We start from the raw sequence: 23,508 nt of genomic DNA on the forward strand, positions 1-23,508 counted from the left end.
TACGTAAGCTCACTAAAAATAAGATATTAATTTACATTTTCTTTGTTTTTGTTAATTTGAATTGATTGGGATGCCGATATTTTAAATCCAAGATTTGGACGGCTATCATTTCGATATACTACTTAATTCTAAAATATATATCTATCAAAATATTACTGCCCATGTCCAATAATGTGTTATTGCGAAATTTTATCTGTGTAATCAGGTTGCCAGTGTAGTAGGTCAAGCGTTGTGGAAAGAACGGTGACTTCATTTTCTATAACATAGGATGTCTTTCAGAATATTATTATTTATGCTGAACAAAGACTTCTTGCAAAATTATACTCTATCTGCATTCTGTATATAAAATAAAAAGTAATATATTTAATATGTTCTAAATTTGTTAGATATTCGGCCTATATCTTTAGTCATATTTTAAAAAGCCCTGGTATGATATAAGCGGGCGTACAGCTGTCAAAGGGTAAAAAATATTCCAATATAAATTGAATTACATACGTATATATTGATTCTTTGGTACGACCGATAGATAAATTTAGGCTCACGATGACACCCCCAACGATTCAGACTGGGAACAAGGGAATTCTCTAATTACCATCAGCTGTCTCTGAAGTTCAAGTGAAAGCACACATAGACATGAAATTACGTGAAATGTATGTCAGCACAGCTTCAGTTAAATGTACAGATCTTATAATTATTTTTTCTCTGCCTCTGTACAACGTCACATTTGTGGCGGGGAGGAAAGGAGATGGCAGAAAAATTAATGGTGTTTAATACGCTGACAGCCACGACTAAGATAAAGCACTTGAAATTTAGCGGTAACTGACCGGCAGAGATAAATCAACAAAACAAATAAATATATAAATTTAAAACAAAGTTGAACGTCAGGCACATGATGAAATATTTTCTTTTCGGTGCCTGATCTACAATTGTTTTAAATTTAGTTAAACCTGGCAGGCATTTGGCTAAGGAGTATTAATTCATGTAAGTGAAGTTAAGTAAAGATTCATCTTTATGTGCGAGGAAAGCTTAGTAAAATAATTCGTTTTGGTTGTCTATAGTTGGGTTTCCGAAATTTCCGAAAATTTAACAACCAGTTCATTTGAAAACAGAAGCAGAAAGGAAAACCCGGGCAACGCCAGGTACTTTCAGCTAGTAATATATAAAATTGAATGTGGGTATGTATCTATGTATGTGTGTATGTTCTCTATACAAATCTACACGCTTTGACCGATATGTGCCAAAGTTTGCACATTTAACCTTCATAACCAGAAGAAGAACATAGGCTACATTAAAATTGTACAAATGGAAGTTAAATTAATTAAAATTGTAAAAAATAAAAATAAATAGATCAAATATTCATGTGTAATATTAAAATGCAAGATCTTCTACAGTCAACTATTTTTTATTATTGTCTGTTGTATTTAACATAGACTTTCACAAGGCCATGGAAATTTTAACACGAAATTAAATTACATTGTTGTTACAGATCATGAAGGCTAAAACTAGATAATTCATGCAATAAGTATCTTTACGCAGTCCAGGACCGTATTATGAATTCCTCGATGCAGTTTTGTAGATAGTGAGCAAACTGTTGTATAAAACTGAATTCTAGAATTTTTTGAACTACAAGGATTGCTGCCACATAATTTAATAATATTGAATAACCAATAGTACTACTGCGAAATATTGACCCACCAAAATTATGCATGAATAACAATTTGTGTGAAAAACTCATACGAAACATAATAGAATTGGCAATATTAACTGCAAAAATAAAAGGAGATGTTTTTATTCCACGTATTGCTAGGATACTCATTCAATTTTAAGCAACTGAAATTTCAATGCCACTAGCATTTGTAATGGGCATATTAAAATGAAGCTCAAGGACATTCGCTCAAAGTTGCAGACATTAACTTAAAAACTGCGTGTTTTTCACATCCTCAACTATATTTTATACAAAGGAGTGTAAAAAAAAAAAAAAAAAAAAAAAGATTTTACACATATCAATAAGCAATTCAATGATACTTTTGATATGTTGCTAATGTAGTATGTGAATGTACATAAGCCCACTGAAAATAACATTGTATTAATTCTCAAAATATTGTTGTTCACGTCCCAAAAATGTGTTGCTGTGAAATTATATCTGTATAAACACGTTGCAAATTTAGTATGTTAAGCGCTGTGGAAATAAAAATATCTTAATTTCTAAAATACCGGTAGGCCTATATGTTTCTCAGAAGATTAGTCTTTATGTTAAAAATGACTTATTACGAGTTTATATTGTATCTGTATTCTGTGTATAAAATTAGAATTAATACAGTATGTTTTGAATTTATGAGATAGCCTATAGTTTCAAGTTATATTAAAAAAAACTGGGTATGATATAAGTGGGTGTACAGCGGTCCGGTCAAGAGGTAAAAGAAATCTTCCAACATAAATTAAATTATATATGTATATACTGATTCGATGCTGAAACTGATCAGAAAGAGGAGAAGGAATTATATTTGCGTTGGGTTTTACTTTGTTTATAGTTTGATTTTTCTATTACTTTATTTGTATTTCTGGCGGTGTGGAAGAGAAGGCCTAAAGACCTTAACTACACCAGAATAAATAAATAAATACAAATGAATAAATAAAAACAAATAAGTAAATAAATAAAAACAAACAAATAAATAAATTTAAAACAACAGTTTAACGTCAGGCACATGATGAAATGTTTTCTTTTCGGTGGCTGATTTACAACTGTTTTAAATTGAGTTAACCCTGGCAGGCATTTGGCTAAGGAGTTCATTAATTCATGTAAGTGATGTTAAGTAAAGATTCATCTTTATGGGCGAGGAAAGCTTAGCAAAGACAATTCGTTTTGGTTGTGTATAGTTAGGTTTCCGAAAATTTAATAACCAGTTTAATTAAAAATTTAAGCAGAAAGGAAAACCCGGGCAACGCCGGGTTCTTTCAGATAGTTTATAATAATTAGAAATAAGAAAGGTTCTAAGATGGAACCTTGTGGGACACCATGTTGCACGTCTCTTTCAAAAGATCTGACCCCTTGAATTTCTACTAGACATGTATGTTGAGAGGAGTCCAACTCCCTTCCATTTATACCATAGTAGTGTAGCTTATGTCTTAAAATCTCACGTGAAACACAATCAGAAACTTTCGTAAGGTCGCTTAATGTGATCTCAGAGTATATTCTATTTTCAAAGCAACTGTACGCTAATTCCAATGTAGGGTAATAGAGGAATATATTTTTATTAGGCACTGGAACATTAGGATGTATAATAAACAGACAAAAAACAAAGAAAAGATATTTTAAAAATGGCAAATGATAAAAAATATGAAGACATTTAGTTTGGACTTTTTCACTGCTAGTAAAGTACATCTCGACTGAAATTCTTCGTGCTTCGTCATGGATGTAGTCTGGTAATCTACTTTTGTGTCACTTGATGAATCCTCTTCTTGGTTGATTCTCCCTTCAGTTTCGTCTTACTCCGTCACAGTTGTAGCCTGGAGGTCTTTTGCTACGTTGTTTGCTGATTCCTCTTCCTGGTTGATTCTTGGCTGAAATCCTTCTTGCCTCGTCACGGATGTATTCTGGTAGTCTACTAATGTGTCAATTGAATACAATACAATACTATGATCTATGTCAGCATCACTGTTTCCAAAGAAAGTCTTCTTTGCAGATGATGTAATGAGATGTATCTTTTTTTTACAAATTGTCTAAATGTAATCCAAGGAAGTAACTCTCCACAGTGGAAATTGATGTAATAAAATACCGGTATCATAAGCCATATTTTGAAGAAAGTCCTGATTCATATTCACTGAAAGTTAAGAATGACACTGTGTAGTTCATTGGAAGTGGTGTCGGTTATGAAGGTTTTTTTAGCCTGGTTCACAACACTCTAAAATGTAATAATAGGGAACTTAGTCACAATGAATGGACAAGTCACAAAGAATAGACAACACATCTTGTAAACCATGCACTGATTTATAAGTGGTGGTTATGAGGTTTCAAGATAGTTTATAGTATCAAAGGGAAATACTGAACGATCAAGAATGGCACCTAAAAGGAGTGGGGACATGGCTTTTATGTTTGTAAACTATGATCCTACCGACCAACAGTATTAACTTACTTTTAGTAAGCTTATCTATAAATCCAGGCTCTAGTTATCAACATTACATAAGAATTAAATTGACATGCACATCTAATTTCATTCTGTCTAATGAAAGCTGAATAGTTTGGAAAGAAGATGGCACAACTTGATTAAAAATCAGTAAAATACAATTATATTAAACGTTTTGCATGATAGACCTATATCATTTTTATTGTTATTTAATTTAATTTAATTTCTTCCTGTAACCACTACAGGTCGCCATCGACAAAGAGTACCATGATACAATAGAGTAAAAGCCTTGAGGCTTAGTGATAACTTGTTGTTAGAGTGAAAAATAAACAATTTGAATTATACTGAAACACATGATGTTAAACGAAGTAACGTCAAGGAGATGCGAATTAGTCATGGTCCATATGTATGATGCCTGAAAATAGCTATTGAGCCTTTGAGTGCTGCAATTGTTAGATCTCTTAAAATACTTCTATGCAGGCCAAAAGATTTACAGAAGTCGACTAGGAACCGGGGTATGGTCCCACGGGCTCCTATCATTAGTCCCGTAATGACGATGGATTCCAGATGGTATTTGTCCTTATAAAAACTGATGGAAGGTTCATATATATTCCTTTTTTCCTCGTGTACTTCTTCTGGCTGGTGTTCGTGTGATTCGAATCTCACAGTAGGGTCTATGATGTAACCTTCAAGAGAGGGAGGTTTAAATGCAATTATGTCGATTCTTCGATTACTGCCCTCACTGGATATGCCGTGTACTTCTTCATATACTGAATAACCTTCGTTCCTTAAGGCAGTTGCTATTATAGATCTTACTGTATGATGCTGGGTATTTCGTAGAAGTTCACCGTGTGGACAGGCCCCCAGGACGTGGGCAAGGGTTTCAACCTCCCTGTCGCAACGTCCACAGAGGTTACTGCCCGAAGACCTGCCAGGTTCGTGAACATAAGGCTGCTGCAAAATAGACATTATGAACAATTGCTACAATCTACCGGAAGAAGCCACAGCAATAGCATCCAATAGAATTACCAAAATGTCTGAACAATAATAATAGCGGTTTTCTAATAATAGTGATCCATGTTACATAGCTTTGGGTTAGAATGGATTAGGTTTTCTCTGGTAGTCTACTTTTGGTTTGGCTGGGTTAGGTTAGATTATGCTTTTTTGTTTAGATTTCTTTTGTCTTTTGTTGGGTAGGTTCAGCTAGGTAGCAGAAAATATAGTTTTGAATTGGGTAATTTATACAGCTTTGAATAGGTAAGTTAACTTAGGCAAATAGAGTACATTACATTAGTTAGGTAGGCCTAGGATAGATTAGCCAGTGACGTAGAATAGATAGCTAGCAAGATATGCAGGCTACCTAGGATAGCTTAGGTTGGTAGCATAGGTAGTGTAGCTTAGTTATGTATGATTACTTTTGTTTCCGTTATATTGATGACAAAGCTAGTATGTTAAATTAATACTGTTATTTAAGAAAGTGCATTTTCAGGCGAGTGTGGATGTATTCAGAACTAATCACTAGGCAATATTTCCCCAATACCTACTTACATCATAGTGTAGTATATACAGTCACGAAGCTCAATATGTAGTAAATATGCAAACTTTAGATAGTTGCTCACCACTAGGATCGCTAATATCGACTCATTACAGGCAATGCAAAATAGTACCGTCACAGTCTATTGTTTCTAGCACCCTCAAAACTCAAGCTTCGTGACTGTATAGTATAGTATAGTAGTATAGTATTTATTAGCTGTTTTTATAGCAAAAGCTAATGACATTGTCAAATTACACGTGTGAAATTATAGTGCAAAAATGAAAATTATTCTATTACAACACTAAACATAAAACAAAATGATCACAAATACTCCTTAGTTTACAATTGAGAGTCAATATTATCAAAAATAGGCTAATATCTAGATGAAAATTGTAACACACTCATCACAAATATTACTTGATTTGATTAACAATTTATGAGAATTTCCTAATATATTACAAAATAATAATACAAGTCAGAGAAAGAAACCTAAAAAATATCTACAGCTTGATTTTCTTATTCAAAATATTCTTGCACAGAATAGAATGGGTTTCTAAGAAGCCAAGTTTTCACTTTGACTTTGAATATGTCAAGTGACACTTCCTGTGCTTCCTGTGGTAACATGTTGAACATCCTACAGCCCAACATGTTAGGACTACTTTTAACTTTGGATAGTCTGCAAAAAGGTATGTCCAGTTTTTCTTTATTCCGAGTATTATACTCATGTTTATCCATCCTACTGGTGAAGCCATAAAGATTTTTCTTGATGTAAAGAAGGAGTTCCAGAATATATTCATTAACAACTGTTAAGATGGACTCCTGTATGAACAGTGGTTTACAATGTGCTTTGCTTGGTACTTCTGTGACAATTCTTATTGCCTTCTTCTGAATCAGTAGGACTTCAATAAGTTTATTGCTGTTCCCCCACACCAGGATTCCATACTTCAATATGCTATGAAAAAAAGCAAAATAAACACTTCTTAGGTACTGCCCGGGTATTTTATCTCTAATTACTCTTAAGAGGTACAGGACTCTGGACAGTCTCCGAGAGATGTATTCAATGTGGCAATCCCACATGGATACCAAGTAACTTTACTGCCTTTTCTTCAGACCCTTCTTCTTTTTTCAATGACAAAATTAATTTTTGAGTCTTCTCCTCATTTAAAATTAACTTATTTGCTCTGAACCATTCTGCTGCTTCCAAAACTGTATTTGAGGTTAGCTGACGCAGTTCTGCTACACTAGTCGAACATGTTATGAAAGACTGTAGACTGTGCTTACATTTTCAATGACGCCATATCTGTGCCCATACATGTGGATAATTACCACCAATACAGTTATTTAACAGTTAATATTACCATTAAATTGAAGTGAATTTCTGAAGGGAGCACTACGACCCAGCACTGCTACCTTTCAAGATCTATTGCGCTAACTCCACCCACCATGTGCGTTTCTCTCAACCTATACACCCCTCCATCCCACGCTCCTTTGTATTACGTTACACTTAGTGAAATGTAACATCTCTAATAATTACACCATCTTAAGAAATTGAGTACTGAGAACAGTGCAGTTGCGTGATATGATTTAACATACAATTAACTACAGTAGGCCTACATACTATCTCACACTTACGCCTTTGCTGCCACTTTAGTCTGTAACACCTGATTCTCGGTAACTGATTTCTTAGTTGCTAATCTCCATAATACTCTGAATGGACCTTTACGGGCAGTACACAGCTTACGAATGTCGTATGGCATTTCTGCTTTCCTCTGTGAAATTGACACCTGAAAATAAGATATTTCACAATTGCCTGAAATGATACGATAAAAAAATATATTTAACATTGAACTCAATCTGTTTATATACGGTACCCAGTAAAACAAATGGAACAACTTCCTCTGTGCGTGTATCAGAGATAGGGAAAAGTAAAGTCAAAGTTACGCAAATTTAAACAATACTAACAAATTTAATCACTTTCTCAGTATATTTAATGAGTATTGGGTTTTAAGTACGTACGTAACATGTATTTCCTGTGAAATCATATTCCTAGACAATTCTTTTCGGACAAAATAATTCTGTTGCAAGTTCACGTACCGGTCGAAACATGGTTCATATTTTCTGACACACGTACTCTTATTGAAGGTAAAGTCAATAGTCCAGTTTACATACCAGTACAAGCAATTTATATATCTCGTAAGTTAATTCAAAACTTTTTACCTTTAATCTATTTTCAAACTGATTCAGTTACAGCACACTGCATGGAACAAAATATATTTTAACGTATTTATTCCTTTCAGATCAATTCATACCCCACTTTATTGGAAAGCGTTTGATTCGTGCGTTCAAACTGATTGATGGTTACAAATGACCAATTATATTCAATTAACATTTCGGTTGTCGCATTCACTTAACTTTGATCTCAATGTAATTTTAAATGCCAATATAAAAATATGTGTTTGCATTATTAGAAAATATTTCCATTTTTCCTCGTATTTTTAGTGAGTAGTAATATTAAATGTGTTAGAACACGGTTCTGCGGCATATTCGTGTTATGACTTTAAATATTTAATTATTAAGGTATCATAAATATGATATCGCATAATCAAATGTTATTGGTTACAATTCAACCAATAACATTAGTCAAGAACGTTACCTACAATAAATGACCTCTTCCCATATTTTCTTTCCTCTTATAGCACTTTCCTGTAAATAAATCTTTAATATCTCGCTCTCGCTTGTTCCTTTTTTATGTTTATGGAGTCTAAAATATCAACTCCATTGTTTTGCATACTTTATGTAAGTCTTATGGACTGGAATTAGTCTAACGAACTTGTGATATCTGGGTGTGGTTGTTGAAGTGCATTAAATTTGCGTTTAAAAAATCTTCATTTAATTGCGCAATTAGGTTACAAATTTATCTCGGTTTGTTTCATTGCATGTTCGCTTTTCAAATGGGATTTTTTTTTTCTTTTACAAATTGAGTCAGAAGACTTTAAGGACCATACAAAAAACACATGCTTTTTTTATATAATAGCTGTCCATTTACAAGTTTTCTTCTAGCCATGGAATCGTTCTATTGGAGACAATACTGTGAATTTTATTAGTAAAAACAATGTAATTTATTCGTCACAACAATAATTCCTTTCTACAATTCACCTTAACGCTCTCGTCAACAATTGGATCTTCACTCAACACAGTATTCGTTATAGCACTCCACCGACGACAATGACAATTTACTTGGACTATTACGCACAACAATGAACTGTTAATCTTAACTAATATTTACAAAGCACTATTTACAAATCAGAACTACCAGTTCTCAGTTCACAGTTCTTCTATCTCAGTCACTCGAGTTCACAGTATCTCGAACCACAGACTTTCAGAGACAGTTCACTGTACTCGAACTCGGGTCCCTCCAACTGCGGTCCACTGCACTCGAACTCAGGCCTTCGGATGCTGACGCAGATGCTGACGCACACTCGAGTCGAACTCCGGCCCACCAGTCTGGCTTGCTTGCTCTGGCTTACTCACTGACTGAATAACTGAAAACTCTAAACTGCTGTCGTTCCTTCGCGTCCGTAATTTATAACCACAGCGACGTAGCCTCGAAGGTTCCACGCGTCTCTAGAGATGGCACTCCAGAGAAATCCAGAGCCCTCTCCTCTCTACCAGCACCAGATGCGCGCGCAAACTCGTCGCGTTGACGTAATACACCCTCTCTCTTCTCTCCACCGCGCGACGTCACTCAATGTTCCGTGGAGCCTGTGCGATCTGCTTTCTTGCGGGACGCTGGTCGTGAGTTCGAATCTCACGTCGCTGTCACATTGCTCCCTCCTTAGGACTGCTCGTCTCGGGCAGTCCCTTGGTAGGCTGCTAGTCGGTCCAACGTTTGGGGTTCTCCGGCTGCTCCCTCCTTATGGTGGTGCCACCCCATCCTTGACTTGGCTGGGCAGCAATACTCGTACTGCGTGGGCGCCATCTTGCTTTTCCACTTGGCCCTCCAAGGAGAGCTCGCTGGCCACGGGTTGGTCCTCGGCGTCCATCAGGAACACTTCATCCCGACCAAGACGGAGTATACGGCGCCGGACGTCCACCGTCGCATCGAGTAACCGCATGGCGTCGAGTCCCAGGACGACGTCCTCGGTGATGTTGGCGACGAACACCCACATCTCCAGTTTCCTCTTCCCCAAGGTCAGGTCCAGGAAGACCTCTCTCTGGATGGGCAAGCTCTCGCCTGAAGCAGTCCGTAGCTCGATTGGCGCAGCGGCGTCCTCCCAGGTAGGCCCCGCACGACGTCTGGTCTGGCGATAGTGAGCATCGCCCCGGTGTCCACCAGTACTCTGCATGGACGGCCTTTTATCCGTCCTTCAGCAATCAGCCCATCGTCGCATCTTCTGTCGACCGGTTTCAGACTGAGTATCATTGTTCATCAAATTCGCGGCTGTTAATTCTGTGGTGTTCAGACTGAGTATCATTGTTCATCAAATTCGCGCCTGTTAATTCTGTGGTGTTCAGACTGAGTATCATTGTTCATCAAATTCGCGCCTGTTAATTCTGTGGTGTTCAGACTGAGTATCATTGTTCATCAAATTCGCGCCTGTTAATTATGTGGTGTTCAGACTGAGTATCATTGTTCATCAAATTCGCGCCTGTTAATTCTGTGGTGTTCAGACTGAGTATCATTGTTCATCAAATTCGCGGCTGTTAATTCTGTGGTGTTCAGACTGAGTATCATTGTTCATCAAATTCGCGGCTGTTAATTCTGTGGTGTTCAGACTGAGTATCATTGTTCATCAAATTCGCGCCTGTTAATTCTGTGGTGTTCAGACTGAGTATCATTGTTCATCAAATTCGCGGCTGTTAATTCTGTGGTGTTCAGACTGAGTATCATTGTTCATCAAATTCGCGGCTGTTAATTCTGTGGTGTTCAGACTGAGTATCATTGTTCATCAAATTCGCGCCTGTTAATTCTGTGGTGTTCAGACTGAGTATCATTGTTCATCAAATTCGCGGCTGTTAATTCTGTGGTGTTCAGACTGAGTATCATTGTTCATCAAATTCGCGCCTGTTAATTCTGTGGTGTTCAGACTGAGTATCATTGCTCATAAAAATAACATTCGTGTGATAGATGTGAACGCAGACTACAAGTTTGTGTATTATAATGTTATGAAATGTTAAGTAACATGTGTCGTGCTTATGTTGCTTAGACTGAATTATTCTTGCATACATAGTAGGATAAGTGTCTTTTAGGGAATAATAATGCTGGTTTTAATTAATTTTGCAATGGTCATGAATGATAAAGGGTTAGCTGTTTCATATTATCGTGCGTTTTGATGTATTAATAACAGAATAAACATGCCTAAACAGTTCAATTGTTCGGAATGTAATAAAGACTTTGACTATAATAGAAATCTTAGAAGACATGTATCAAAAGCACATCCTCATGTTTTAAAGATAAACCAGAAGTCGTATGCTTATGAGTGTTCTGCATGTCAAAGAAAATTTAATCACAATAAAAATTTTTAATTCCACGAAAGATTAGTTCTTGGTACCGGCACACCTGAAAATGTTAAGGAAAGAAAATTGGCTTCCTCTCCTACGGCTGTCGCTGTCATTCAGCATAGCAGGTATCCGTGCGTTTTTTTTTAAAGCGCTTCAGTAAAGCGCTTGATGCTTTTGCTGCAGCAAAATGAGGGTCGAAAAAAAACGTAAGTAGGTCAACTGACTGCAAAATGGTGGACAATTAATATTGGCTTCTATTTCTGCCATAATAAATTTAACCCTAAAAGAACTGAACATGTTAAATATAGTTTCGACTTCCATGATAATGATATGAAATTATTATTACTAGACGATTTTGACAATAATAAACGTTGCAAAAAACCAAAACACGAATTCCGCCATGATGGATCGTGCAGCAAACTCGTAAAGCGAAGTTCTGATTTGCTGCACGCTTGCTACAGCGCTACTGCAGCGACGGTGAAGCAAATGTAATGAAAGAACGGTCTGCTGCAGCGCTTTACGTCTTGCTTAAAAAAAAAACGCACGGTATAGCATTCGTCTCTTTCCGCCCTCATTCGGCATTGCGAGGAGCAGAATTGCTTACGCTCCCTAGCCCCTATTTACACTTGCTATTTGTCGCGCAACATCAAGCGCTTTCTGTCGGCTATATGTAGCATCACTGTTTACACTTGGCAGATTTCTCGTCCACAAGTCGACGCAAGTTGTTGCGCTTTCTGTCGGCTAAATGTAGTATCACCGATCACTCTTGGCAGATTTCTCGTCCGCTACTCGAGGCTATATTTATAGTTGTTGAGCTCGAGCAACGTATGAATGATGTGGTGGGCCTTTTAAATGAACAGAATGGATTTTAACAATAAAAAGTAGCTGTTTTAGCTTCTGCAGCTTCAAGTGTTTTGTTAACTTGCACTAATGAGAAGCAAAAAAAAAAAAAAAAAAAAAAAAGAGAGAGAGAGAGACTGGGAAAGGAGATGGAGGTCCAGAAGGCAGGAGAAAGGGTTATTCCATGTTCTCAGTAAAGATTTCAAACTGGAACAAAATTGTCCAATAGATATTATATTAAAATGAATTGAAAGTTTAATTTTTTTTCTTGCATATTGACTCCTGATGTTCTTTATTTTTGTTTTGATGTCGGAGGGAATAGTATTGGGACGAACAGACTTCAAATTTTTACAAATAAACTCCAGTGCATTTTCCCTCCGAATCCTATTGTGATAGTCCTTATTTCTGATGTCATAAAAGTATGGAAATTCCTCGTAAAGTTTGATTAATTTCATGACTTGGTTTTTGTTCCACTCTGACATGACGCTACAAAGCGCGCGGAAACAGAGAAACAGCTGATTTAGGCCCGATTGTATAAACCATTTAATCTTAGATCAGAGGTTAAATTGATCCTTGTTTCAGCTGAACTTGGAATTTTGTGTTGTATAAAGTCTAATCTGAGATTAATTTGTCTCAAACTAAAGTCAACTTTGACTGAAGAAATTTCTCCGATTAAGTTAGATGATCCAAGTTCAGTTATTTCTTTTCTGTTTGAAATATACGAGTGACAGATTGTGCAAATAAAATATCCATTATTATTAATATTAATAGATATGATAGGTACATTTATATATATTTCTTTCAATTTCTTGCCTTAATACACAAACATGCTTATATTTTATAAGGCTCTATCGTGTTCAGCAGTATCAAATAACATAACCTATAATTATATTACGTTTATAACAACCATTAATTATTAATGGATATGATAGATACATTCATAAATGTTCAATTAACTGTATTACTAAACGAAAATTGTCGTTTTATAAAGCTTTATTATGTTTAGCAGTATCAAACACCATAACATGATAACAACTTGAACAGTCAACCTTCTTCTTATTGTCCGCCATTATTTACATTGCAAAAAAAAAACAGTGTCTCCAACAGAGTGTAATATGGAAAGTCCGAAAAAGTAGTTGTAAAGTCGCTAGATTTCTCATTATCAACAAAGAAAGATTAAATTTTGTCACTATGGGGTGCTAAAAAGGTCACTAAATCCCTATTTAAGCAATATAAAAGTTAAAAGAAATTGTTGTTGAAAAAGAGTTAAAATCGCTAGATTGGCAACACTGAACAAACCTGTATAACATGGTCCGCGCATCACGTATTTCACCTGTTTATGAGATGTTGCCAAATCCTTTTCACGTGAACTTAGATTGCATTTGAACCAAGGTAATTTGATCGCAGAAAAGTTTTATACAATAGAAGAAGTGTCTGAACTCGGTTTACTTTTCGATCTTCGATCAAAGTTGATCTTTAGTCAGGGAGTTTTATACAATTGGGCCTAAAAGTTGTCTGCTGCTGCTTTTCCGAACCATGTTCGGGTCCTGTCGCGTCAATTCGGCTGGCCACCTAGGAAATGTCGCACAGAAATAGAAACAGCTTCTACTCAGCAGATGTCGAAAGGAAAGGAACGAAATCCGTACTGCGCATGCGCCCGCGCTGTAAGTCGAACGACAAATAGCAAGTGTAAATAGGGACCTAGAAATATTCTACTCCTCTTGACCAAACGGGACCAAGCGTGCCCGTGTGCACCATTCTCGATTAAAATTTGACCATGGTTAAGTCGGCACTTGACCATCTTCAACGCCAATTTGCGGAGTATCAATCTCGATCAAAGTTAAACAAGCGAGTTGATGATCAAATTTGATCACGAGTGTGGGACCGATTATCTTGAGTTGAACATGGTCAAGTCGAGAAAACCAAAATGGCGGCACGATTTGACGTACTTGATGGAATTGAAGATGAAGTTATGTATCTTGAACACGCAAATCACTGCGGAAATAACATAATTGGTGTTATTGTAGAAAGAGTAAGTTTGTAGATGAATAATAAAAATGTTTTTTTTTCTCAAAATAGACTAATGTTTTATATATGTTTCTGCTTTGGAGGATCGGGACTTTACTTGAGGACAAAATATTATTTAGGCCTAACTGTTTAATTTTGTTAACATAATAATAAAGTAGTTATTCTATGCCGGTAATAATATAGTAAAACTTAATGACAATTTTGTAGAATGAGAGATTATCACTTACTGGCTATAGATTTGCCGTTTGAAACTATTAGGACCTACATGACGTTTTGGACAATTAGGCTATTTACGCTTGAATTAAGAGAAATTACACGGATACCTTCCTTTCCCTCTTATTCCAAAATTCCAACCTTGTGAACACAAAATAAATGGATAAAATTCAGAACAAGGATACTTTCCTTTCCCTCTTACTCCAAAATTCCAACCTTGTGCACACAAAATAAATTGGCATTAAAAACTTCTTTTTCGTATGCATGATGATGCGTATTCGACATACACAGACGAATTGCTTTTTTATTATTTTAAAATAATTGTTAGCGAGGTATCCGTATACTGAAATTTTCCCAAATAAATTATTGGCACTGAAATGTGTCTTTTCGTAAGCAAGATGATGAGCATTCGACAAACACATAGAAATCTGCTCTTTTTAGTAGCCTGTTTCAAGATAATTGTCAGTGCGGTATCCGTATACTGAAAATTTCCCAATTTTTATCAATAATATGAAATAACCACTGTATAAATTACGTTACAAATTATGTGGAATTATGTAAACACGTATAAGACATGTTGAATTGTGAGGTTGAATCCAACCAGGTAGCCTGATTTTCTCTTAGAGAACTTCAGTCAGTATTTTTATTCTCTAATATGGATGCAGAATTGCTGACGAGTTCTAAAAGAATTCCCACTTCGAACTGTGAGAAGTTCGGTGCTCTTTTCTTTTTTTTTTTTTTCTTCCATGATTATTGAAACTTGTTATTTGAAAACTGCAAGGATGTTTGAAACAGTCCGACAAACAAAAACGAAGCGATAATTGACAGGGTGCGTTCGTTTGCTGTTTTATACGCAGTAACTTAGTGCTTAGATGATTCTTCTCAAGCGAGCGTACCGTCAGCTGACGGAACTGAGTTGATCGAGGGAAAATGTCGGTGCACTGCATCTGTAACTTGATCATTGTCAAGAATTAACCATGTTTCTGTGATTGCTGATAAACGGGCTAGATGATCGAGAATGGTGCACACGGTGTGTCACCAAATTTTCGGTAATCGCGATTAGTACTGTAGTCTGTCACCAGTGGAGGCAGATGAGTTAAGGTTGGTAGCGCAAAAAACGCAAGAAGTATGTTGGCACTCCTTCAGATGTTAAAGCATAGGAGGACGAATACTGCAGTTATCCGTTTCTTTCTTCTTGCTTCATTGATTTCAGCAATTTATATGCGATAGTTGACGGATCTTCTGTAGGCTTTGGTTCAAAATAATGTTAATCTTTGAATTGAAAGTCGCTATATAATCCAAGACTAATTTAGGCAATGGATCATCTTTGAAATATCCTACGAAGCCTACTGCGCATGCGTAGATTTGTCGCTGTTTTTGCTTCATTTTGTTATAGTGTAGTTATAGGTTTAATAAGAAACAATCTGTGTACTGTGCCAATAAAAACAAGAAATGGAAGCGGATGCTGGTAAAAGAAAACGTGGTGGTAATTGGACTGCAGAAGAAAAAAATATATTATTTTCCTTAATTAAACCAAAAATATCCATAATTGAAAATAAATGCTTGACTACAAACGCAAATGCAATGAAAGAACAAGCGTGGAAAGACGTTTATAACGAATTCTGTGTCATTTTTGGTAATGGAGATCGCAGCGTTCCTCGTCTGAAAGAGCAGTGGAAGAGATTAAAATCAAGTGCTAAATGCAATTTGCTAAAAGTAAGTACAAGTGTTACACATTTCTAGATTAGGTTTAACTATTATGAAAGATTTCAATGAACGAATTTGTTCTAATGCAATATTTCGTAGCCTAATTCTATAGAAGAAATAGACCAAAGGCGGCACTTTTTAAACGATGGCGCTTTCAAAACCAGTAGGCCTGTACCTGAAATCAACCACTAGGTCTATTAATAACCCCTAGAGTTATGCTGGCAAATGCTGATTAGTTATGTGATTTTAGTCTTTCATTTTGCTCGAGAGGTCCTGGACTACACCAGCAAGAAAACATTACAGATTAACTTATTGTGGAAGAAGGTTTTATTTTTACATGATTCATTGTATTTTACATTTAAATTGTGGTCCGTTCCCTCGTGACGTATGAGTGGATAATATGGCAGCGATAGATCCATTCATTGCTACGTATAACAGGTGGTTTGTTTTAATTTATTCTGTGCAAAGTAATGGGTGCTAGAAAGTAGAACCACGTGCTTAGTAGTCTATAGGCTAAGGCCCACTAATCGTAGTGCGCAATTGTGACTTCTTTGGTCTAGTTCTGTAGAATTGCCTAGTATTCACTTATCTATTTATTTATTCGTATATTTTTAGTTTGAACACCGAAATCCAACTGGTGGAAAATATCCTCCTCACTTGGAGTTTGACATAAACTTACTTGCATCTTTACCGCAAGAATTAACCAAAGGTGACGCAGAATTCGACTCGGATGCACAGGTGTCATATGAGGTTGGTGATTTTGGTTATTATTGTGTGTTTAAATGTGGAGCTATTACTTCATGGTAAATGTTTTTGTCTAAAAGTGGCTATGTCATAATTATGTCACTTAAGGCTACATTGGGTATGGAGTAAATAATATATATCGTGTAGAAATATGAGTTATGTCAGTAGGGCTACACAAAGAAGATAGGGCTGAACTAGCGCTGAGGTAGTTCCCTTCGTATTCTGCTTATACATCTTGCATATACGAATCTGTGACAGGTTAGGTTTGATTAGTTTAGTCTTCTATTATGTCTTGCGTGTACGATAAACTGTATCTCCAAAAAAAAAAAAAAAAAAAATCCCCTATAGATTCAAGGTTTTTCATTTCCGAAATCACGGAACTACTTCAGCGCGAGTTTCACGGAAGATATAATTCACAATTATCGTGAAAGCACAAGCTACGATATACTCGTACCATACACTTCGGATCAAGGTGAAGTTACATCAAACATCTGATGTCAACCCATGCAATTATCAGTCGTAACCTAATATCTCGTGTACTGTTATTATGAATACTGAGACATTTACATGTAATAATTATTTATTTATACTTTCAGGTTTCTGAGATACCGGTAACCCTGCTCTCTCCTTCATCAGGAGAAATAACATCAGTTGAGGTTAGCTTTCTCTCCATATAAGTATAAGAAATTTGTAAAATTCAAATTGTTGGTTAGTTATATCAAATAGCAGAGAGCAATATCAGTCTTACAGTTATTTAATTCTTAAATTCTAGGTTGCTGATGTTAGTGTTATTGAGATATCAGTGTTATTTCTTGTAACCTTATTCTTTGCATGGGTCGGTATAGAATGATGTAATAATAATTATGTAATTATACAGGATGTAACAACTTTAATGTTTAGAATTTCTGGAACACGTTCCCTGACACATTCTACGTTGATTAAACCTAACATACCTATATCCGAAATTGAGGGGTTACAGAGATAACAGAGCTGGAAAAAATAGAACTTCTTGCAGCTCCAAGCATTATACCGTTTATACAAGGCCTATTTTATGGCATTACTAAGTAGAGATACATAAGAAACATTTGAAAAGCAGTGAATGAAGGAAATTTTACTTTTAAGAGAAATTAAATTAAAATTGTTTAGGTTGCTAAGGAAACGAAACAGACAACAGTTTAAAATAACAGTTGTGAGAAAAATAAACCGTATTGTGACTAGTCTTTTTATTGAATTTTGACCATTAAAACATGCCTTTTGTGTACACACATTAGGAATACGCCGACATAGTTTATGTGTATGGACTGTGTGATGGCAATGCAACAGCAGCTGTTTTGGTATATCAAGCACGGTTCCCAAATTGTAGGATTCCTAGTGCACAGGTATTTTCACGTGCCTATTGGCAAATTTCAAGAAGTACAGTGTTTGGAAACGTAAGGACATTTTTTTTTTTCAACTTTGCACTGCTTCTTTCATACTCACAAGTAGTTGTTATTAAAATGTAATATGGTACTAATAAAAGTAATGACATAGACATAGACTTTCGGAAATTGGCGTTACTTCTTTCAGTATTCAGCGATAAAATTAAACTCAAAAATTTAACTTTGGGGTACAAATACTCCAAACCTATAGAACTTTGGATATAGATGTGTTAGGTTTAATCGACGTAGAACGTGTCAGGGAACATGTTCCAGAAATTCTAAACATTAAAGTTGTTACACCCTGTATATTGAACACTTTAATTTTATTCCAATGTGAGTGGATCGGATCTTTGAGTTCACCATGATGATGATGATGATGATGATGATGATGATGATGATTTATCACTTTAATGTCCTTGTTCCATATCTCAAAGCTACAATGCTGTGTAAGATCTATTCCGGTATGTGTTATTTATATATTAAGTCCATTTAATACTGTATTGGTGTGCTTATTTCAGGGTATCAGTATTCCACTTTCACCTACAGCAGTTCCAAGTACAGCTGAAGTGAATTCTGTTTCCACAAACCTGGACCAGTGTGCGTTAACTGTTCCAACAGTAATCAACAAGGAGTAAGTTTAAGACCTCATTCAAATTTAAGAACATTACTATTTATGACTACTGTATTATAACATTCATATAATATGTATTATTTCAGGCAGTCCAGTGGGTCAGAAGGGGACTGTTCTAGCAGTGAACGTCATGGAAAGGTTTGTAATGATAATATAGCATTCGTAAGAAATAATTTGTTAGATACAGGGTGATTCAAAAGTCGCGCGATATAGGAGATCTCCGTTATTAGTGCAAGTACAAAAAATACAGTAGAACCCCGGTCATCCGTCACCCTATTAACCGATTGGCAGATTATCCAACTTTTTTTTCTCGCTTTTTTTTTTGCTACAGAAATATATTAAATACGTATATATTATATTAGCGCGTTTTCTTTTCTAGAAAGAGTTATTACAAGACTTTACCCTTACACATTATGGTTACCTGTTAGAGTTCTATAAAATGTCTTCCATGGTTATCAAAGGAAATCGTGTCCATTCAAGGGCAGTTCTTTCACTGCATATTCAGCTTTCTTCACTCTTTCTTTTTTCTGTCTTGCGAAGTATAAAAAAGTGCAAATAACTGAGTGGTTTGTGGAAGATAAACTGTGGCTCATCTCAGAACATGAGATTGGAGTCACAACCGTGTTCAATTTAATGAAAATCAAAGATAAAGTGTAGAAAGTATGTAAATCCAATACACGAGACTTCCACTACTCCTATCTTTCCACAGACAGCCATTACAAGGAATTTCCTTTCCCGTTAAAAAAACCGTTGTTAATAACAGACTTAAATCAGTGGACTCCTGATCCACAACCTAGCGTGTTCAATACGAAATCACAGAGAAAATCACTAAAGTATAAGCGTTATTCACTAAATTTACAACAATCTTTTATGGTATGGATTATCTGATTAACCATTCAGCTCAACCCCTTCATTACGACGGATAATAGAGGTTCTACATTTCAAATAAATTTTTAGATACTGGTACTTGTAGTTCATGTCCAAAATTTAAAGAAAATCGTAAGAGCCATTTTTGAGAAAATTGCAACAAACATGTTCGCGTTTCAAGTAAAGTACCAGTTTGGTTAGAGAAAACGCATCCAAAACTGAGGTGTCACATCTCTGGAGGATACGAGACTTAAATTAGAAATGTGGTTTGGGTCGCGCGCCATAATTAATAAATTGTGTTTTTTTGCGTTGACAGGTGAGTAAGTTGAGAGTCACAATGGCAAACTGAAACATTTTATCACTTGAACTTTCACGACCTGTGTAATTATTCCACATGCACACTAATGAAGTAAATGTTCAAATTGGTGGCCATTTTGTTGACGTCACATCCATACACGGTTGAGGTAACTGCTCTGCACATTATGTAACACTGCAGGTGTTATTTGTGCACATTCTCTCCTGATATTTTCCTGCAGTTCATCCAGTTTTCGGGGTCTGTTGCTGTAAACTACACACTTGAGATGTCCCCAGAGAAAAAAATCAATTGGCGTTAAATCTGGCGAACTTAGGCAGCCATTCCACTGGATTCCTGCGACCGATCCAACGCCCAGTGATAACTTCATTGAGCAATTTGCGGACTGTCAATCTGAAATGCGGTGGTGTTCCATCCTGCTGAAAGAAAAACCCACGTCTTCTTTCTAAGGGGAGCTCATTCAAGTAGGCCAGCAGTGTAGCCTCGAGATGCTATCTGTACAGTGGAGCAGTAAGCTTGTTGTTCAGAAACACGGGACCGATGACAACATCCCCGTGTATTCCACACCACACATTTAATCTTGGGTCAAACTGATTATGAGCCTCTACAGCTATGTGGGAGCTCTCAGTTGCCCAGTACACAGCGTTATGTCGATTCAATGTTCCGTTGAAATGGAAACAGGCCTCATCGCTCCAACAAATATCAGCTTCAAGGTTTGTCTGGTGCGTTAGTCGTTCAAGGAACCACTCATAGAACTGCACCCGCATATGTGTCATCCCCATGCAGTTCCTGCACGAAGTGTATGCAATAGGGATGGAAATGATTGACGGATAGTATTGACGCTTGACTGGTGCCACATTCTTGCGCCACTTCCCTGGTTGACCGTGACGGACTGACTACCAGCTTAGCTAGTACACTAGCTGCGTTTGCATCCCCTGTTGCTGTACGAGGCCGCCCTGAACGTTTTTTTGTCGTGGATACTGCCTGCTGTCTTGAACTGTTTCAGTAAACGACCAATGCTTCCGTGATGTGGGGTAGGTTGATCTGGATGCCGTCTGTGATATTCTTCTGCTGCTTCCCGCAGAGTCAGGCCTCCCACGTGGATGAGAGCCATTTCCACCCTCTCAGGAATTTTGTACATTGTCTGTTGCTACCCGGTTCACTGGTGAAACTAGCACTTACTCACCTGTCTACACAAAAAACACAATTTATTAATTACGGCACGCAACCCAAATCACATTTCTAATTTAAGTTTCATACGCTCCAGAGATGTGACATCTCAGTTTTGGATGCGTTTTCCCTAACCAAACTGGTACTTTACTTGAAACGCGAACATGCTTGTTGCAATTTTCTCAAAAATGGCTCTTACGATTTTCTTTAAATTTTGCACGTGAACTACACGTACCATTATCTAAAACATTTATTTGAAACTATTTTTTGTACTTACACTAATAACGGAGATGTCCAATGTCGCGCGACTTTTGAATCACCCTGTATATGCTTATGTAACCTCATTATATTTACTACATAACAAGCTTTGAGAACGTATACTAAGTGGGGCACATGTGTACCCCAGAAATAATTAATATTACGTAAGTTTAATGTTTGGAAATAAGTGAGTACAGCCTTACACACAAAAAATGATCAGTCTCCTGTAGTGTGAGTTTGTTGTTATTGTTGTTGTTTTCTAATGTCAGGCGTTTGACAATAAAGTCATTTGACCTCTTGCACTCCAATATTTTTCAAAGATATTATCATGACCAGCCACTGAAGCACAGATTTTGAGGTGTTCCGAATCCATTTCTTGGTTTGAGTTGCACAATGGACAGTTAGGGGACTGATATATTCCAATTCCATGCAGGTGTTTGGCCAAACAATCATGGCCTGTTGCCAATCTAAATGCAGCTACAGACGATTTTCGTGGTAAATCGGGAATTAACTGTGGATTTTGATGCAGAGAGTTCCATTTTTTCCCTTGGGATTGAGTTATCAAATTTTGTTTGTTGAAGTCTAAGGATGTAGATTTAATAAATCTCTTCACAGAGTAATACGTAGATTTAGTAACAGGTCTGTAAGTAGCAGTGCTGCCCTTCTTTGCTAAAGCATCCGCATTCTCGTTTCCCAGGATTCCACAATGGGATGGTATCCATTGGAATACAATTATTTTATTGAGTGATATTAATTGAGAGAGCATTTTAGTTATTTCTGCTGTTTGAGATGAAGGTATGTGTTTAGAGACTATTGATAGAATAGCTGCTTTGGAGTCTGACAATATAACTGCATTCCTAAATTTATTGATGTGGCATAGAAGATTCCTGAGACATTCACTTATTGCAATGATTTCACCATCAAAACTTGTTGTTCCAGATCCAAGAGATCTATAAAGTGAGAAGAGACAGCACGTAACACCTGTGAGTTTAAGTTCACTTTGGGCAGCTTTTGATTCACACGACTAGGGAAAGGATGCTAATTTTGCACCTAATTTACTCCTTGATTATATCTTCGTTGTAGATTAGTTGTAACACTTGATCTATAAACAGATAGAAAAAAAGGGGGGGGGAACAGAGTGTGCTTAAGAAATTTTTTGAAATGTAATCCTAAGCTCTCACTGAATCATCTGAACTCTTTGAAAGGGAACTTCATGTATGGCAGCTGGTTCGTATTTTCTAAGATTATACATGTTTACAACTATACACAATGGAAAATTAGGATTGTGAAATGAAATTTATGAGAGCAACTCTAGGATATACTCACTTAGACCACAAAATAAATGAACTCCAATTACAACCAGTGTCACAGTTTTTAAACAAGTAGGCCTATCAGTTGCAATGGAAAAACCACATCCAATGAATGAATCATGATAGACTTCCAAAATCCATGCTTCAATACTGTCTTTGGGCTGTCCAGAAAAAAAGGTGGACTGCAAATGACTCACTGACACTAACAAGCCTTGTGACATATGTATACTTGTTTGGATGATGATTATGATGATGATTATAATATTTTCTAAACCTCATGTCAACTTTATCATTTTCAGCAGTTTTTCTGCTGATATCAGTACTTCTCATTGTCCCTGCTTCACTTCCAGAATACAGTACAAGCATAACTAAGGTTTTATACAAGCTTATTCTTGTGGGCTTTTCACTTATAACCAGTTTCACTCTAACTTAACTATTCAGAAATTCATTGATGTCTAATGATATGCAAGTATCGGTGATTAGACGTGTGTAGTTACAAGTGGTTTAATGTCGAGCTCCGTGAATTTAGCAAAGCCGTGTATGTGATTTTGCTGATTGTCGTGCTATTCTTGTTAGTTGCATGGCTTGCCCATTAAGGTCTTAATAACAACACACAATATAAACAACTACAGAAATTCAGTGACCTCAATAAGTGCTTCGTTTTCTAGACAATGATTTTAGCACTTGAATTAGGACCAGCAGAAACCGCCCTATTTAACGGCGTAAATGATTGACCAACACAGCCATTCCAACAAGTGCACATGTTCTCTTTACACGTTATATTTTACATAGTGTTCTTTAAAACTGTATCTTATTGTATTTTATATTGTATTTTAATTGTATTTTATT

General features: G+C 36.3%; 1 protein-coding gene across 11 annotated transcripts in view; it reads left to right on the top strand.

Moving 5' to 3' along the window:
• Positions 1 to 15,377: 15,377 nt before the first annotated feature.
• LOC138715501 (nucleolar protein 12-like) overlaps positions 15,378 to 23,508 on the top strand; it is a 309,079-nt gene continuing 300,948 nt past the window's right edge. For 7 of the 11 annotated variants that reach the window (XM_069848480.1, XM_069848481.1, XM_069848485.1 and 4 more), the window contains exons 1-5: positions 15,378 to 15,957; positions 16,564 to 16,698; positions 17,289 to 17,348; positions 18,629 to 18,741; positions 18,828 to 18,879. In XM_069848480.1, coding sequence (XP_069704581.1) covers positions 15,694 to 15,957; positions 16,564 to 16,698; positions 17,289 to 17,348; positions 18,629 to 18,741; positions 18,828 to 18,879 — 624 coding nt within the window. In that variant the 5' untranslated portion in view covers positions 15,378 to 15,693. The remainder of the gene's footprint in view (positions 15,958 to 16,563; positions 16,699 to 17,288; positions 17,349 to 18,628; positions 18,742 to 18,827; positions 18,880 to 23,508) is intronic. The other 4 variants (XM_069848477.1, XM_069848476.1, XM_069848486.1 and 1 more) reach the window with 3 other exon arrangements.

This window comes from Periplaneta americana, chromosome 15, assembly GCF_040183065.1.
Source record: "Periplaneta americana isolate PAMFEO1 chromosome 15, P.americana_PAMFEO1_priV1, whole genome shotgun sequence".
NCBI classification, from domain to species: Eukaryota; Metazoa; Arthropoda; class Insecta; order Blattodea; family Blattidae; genus Periplaneta; species Periplaneta americana.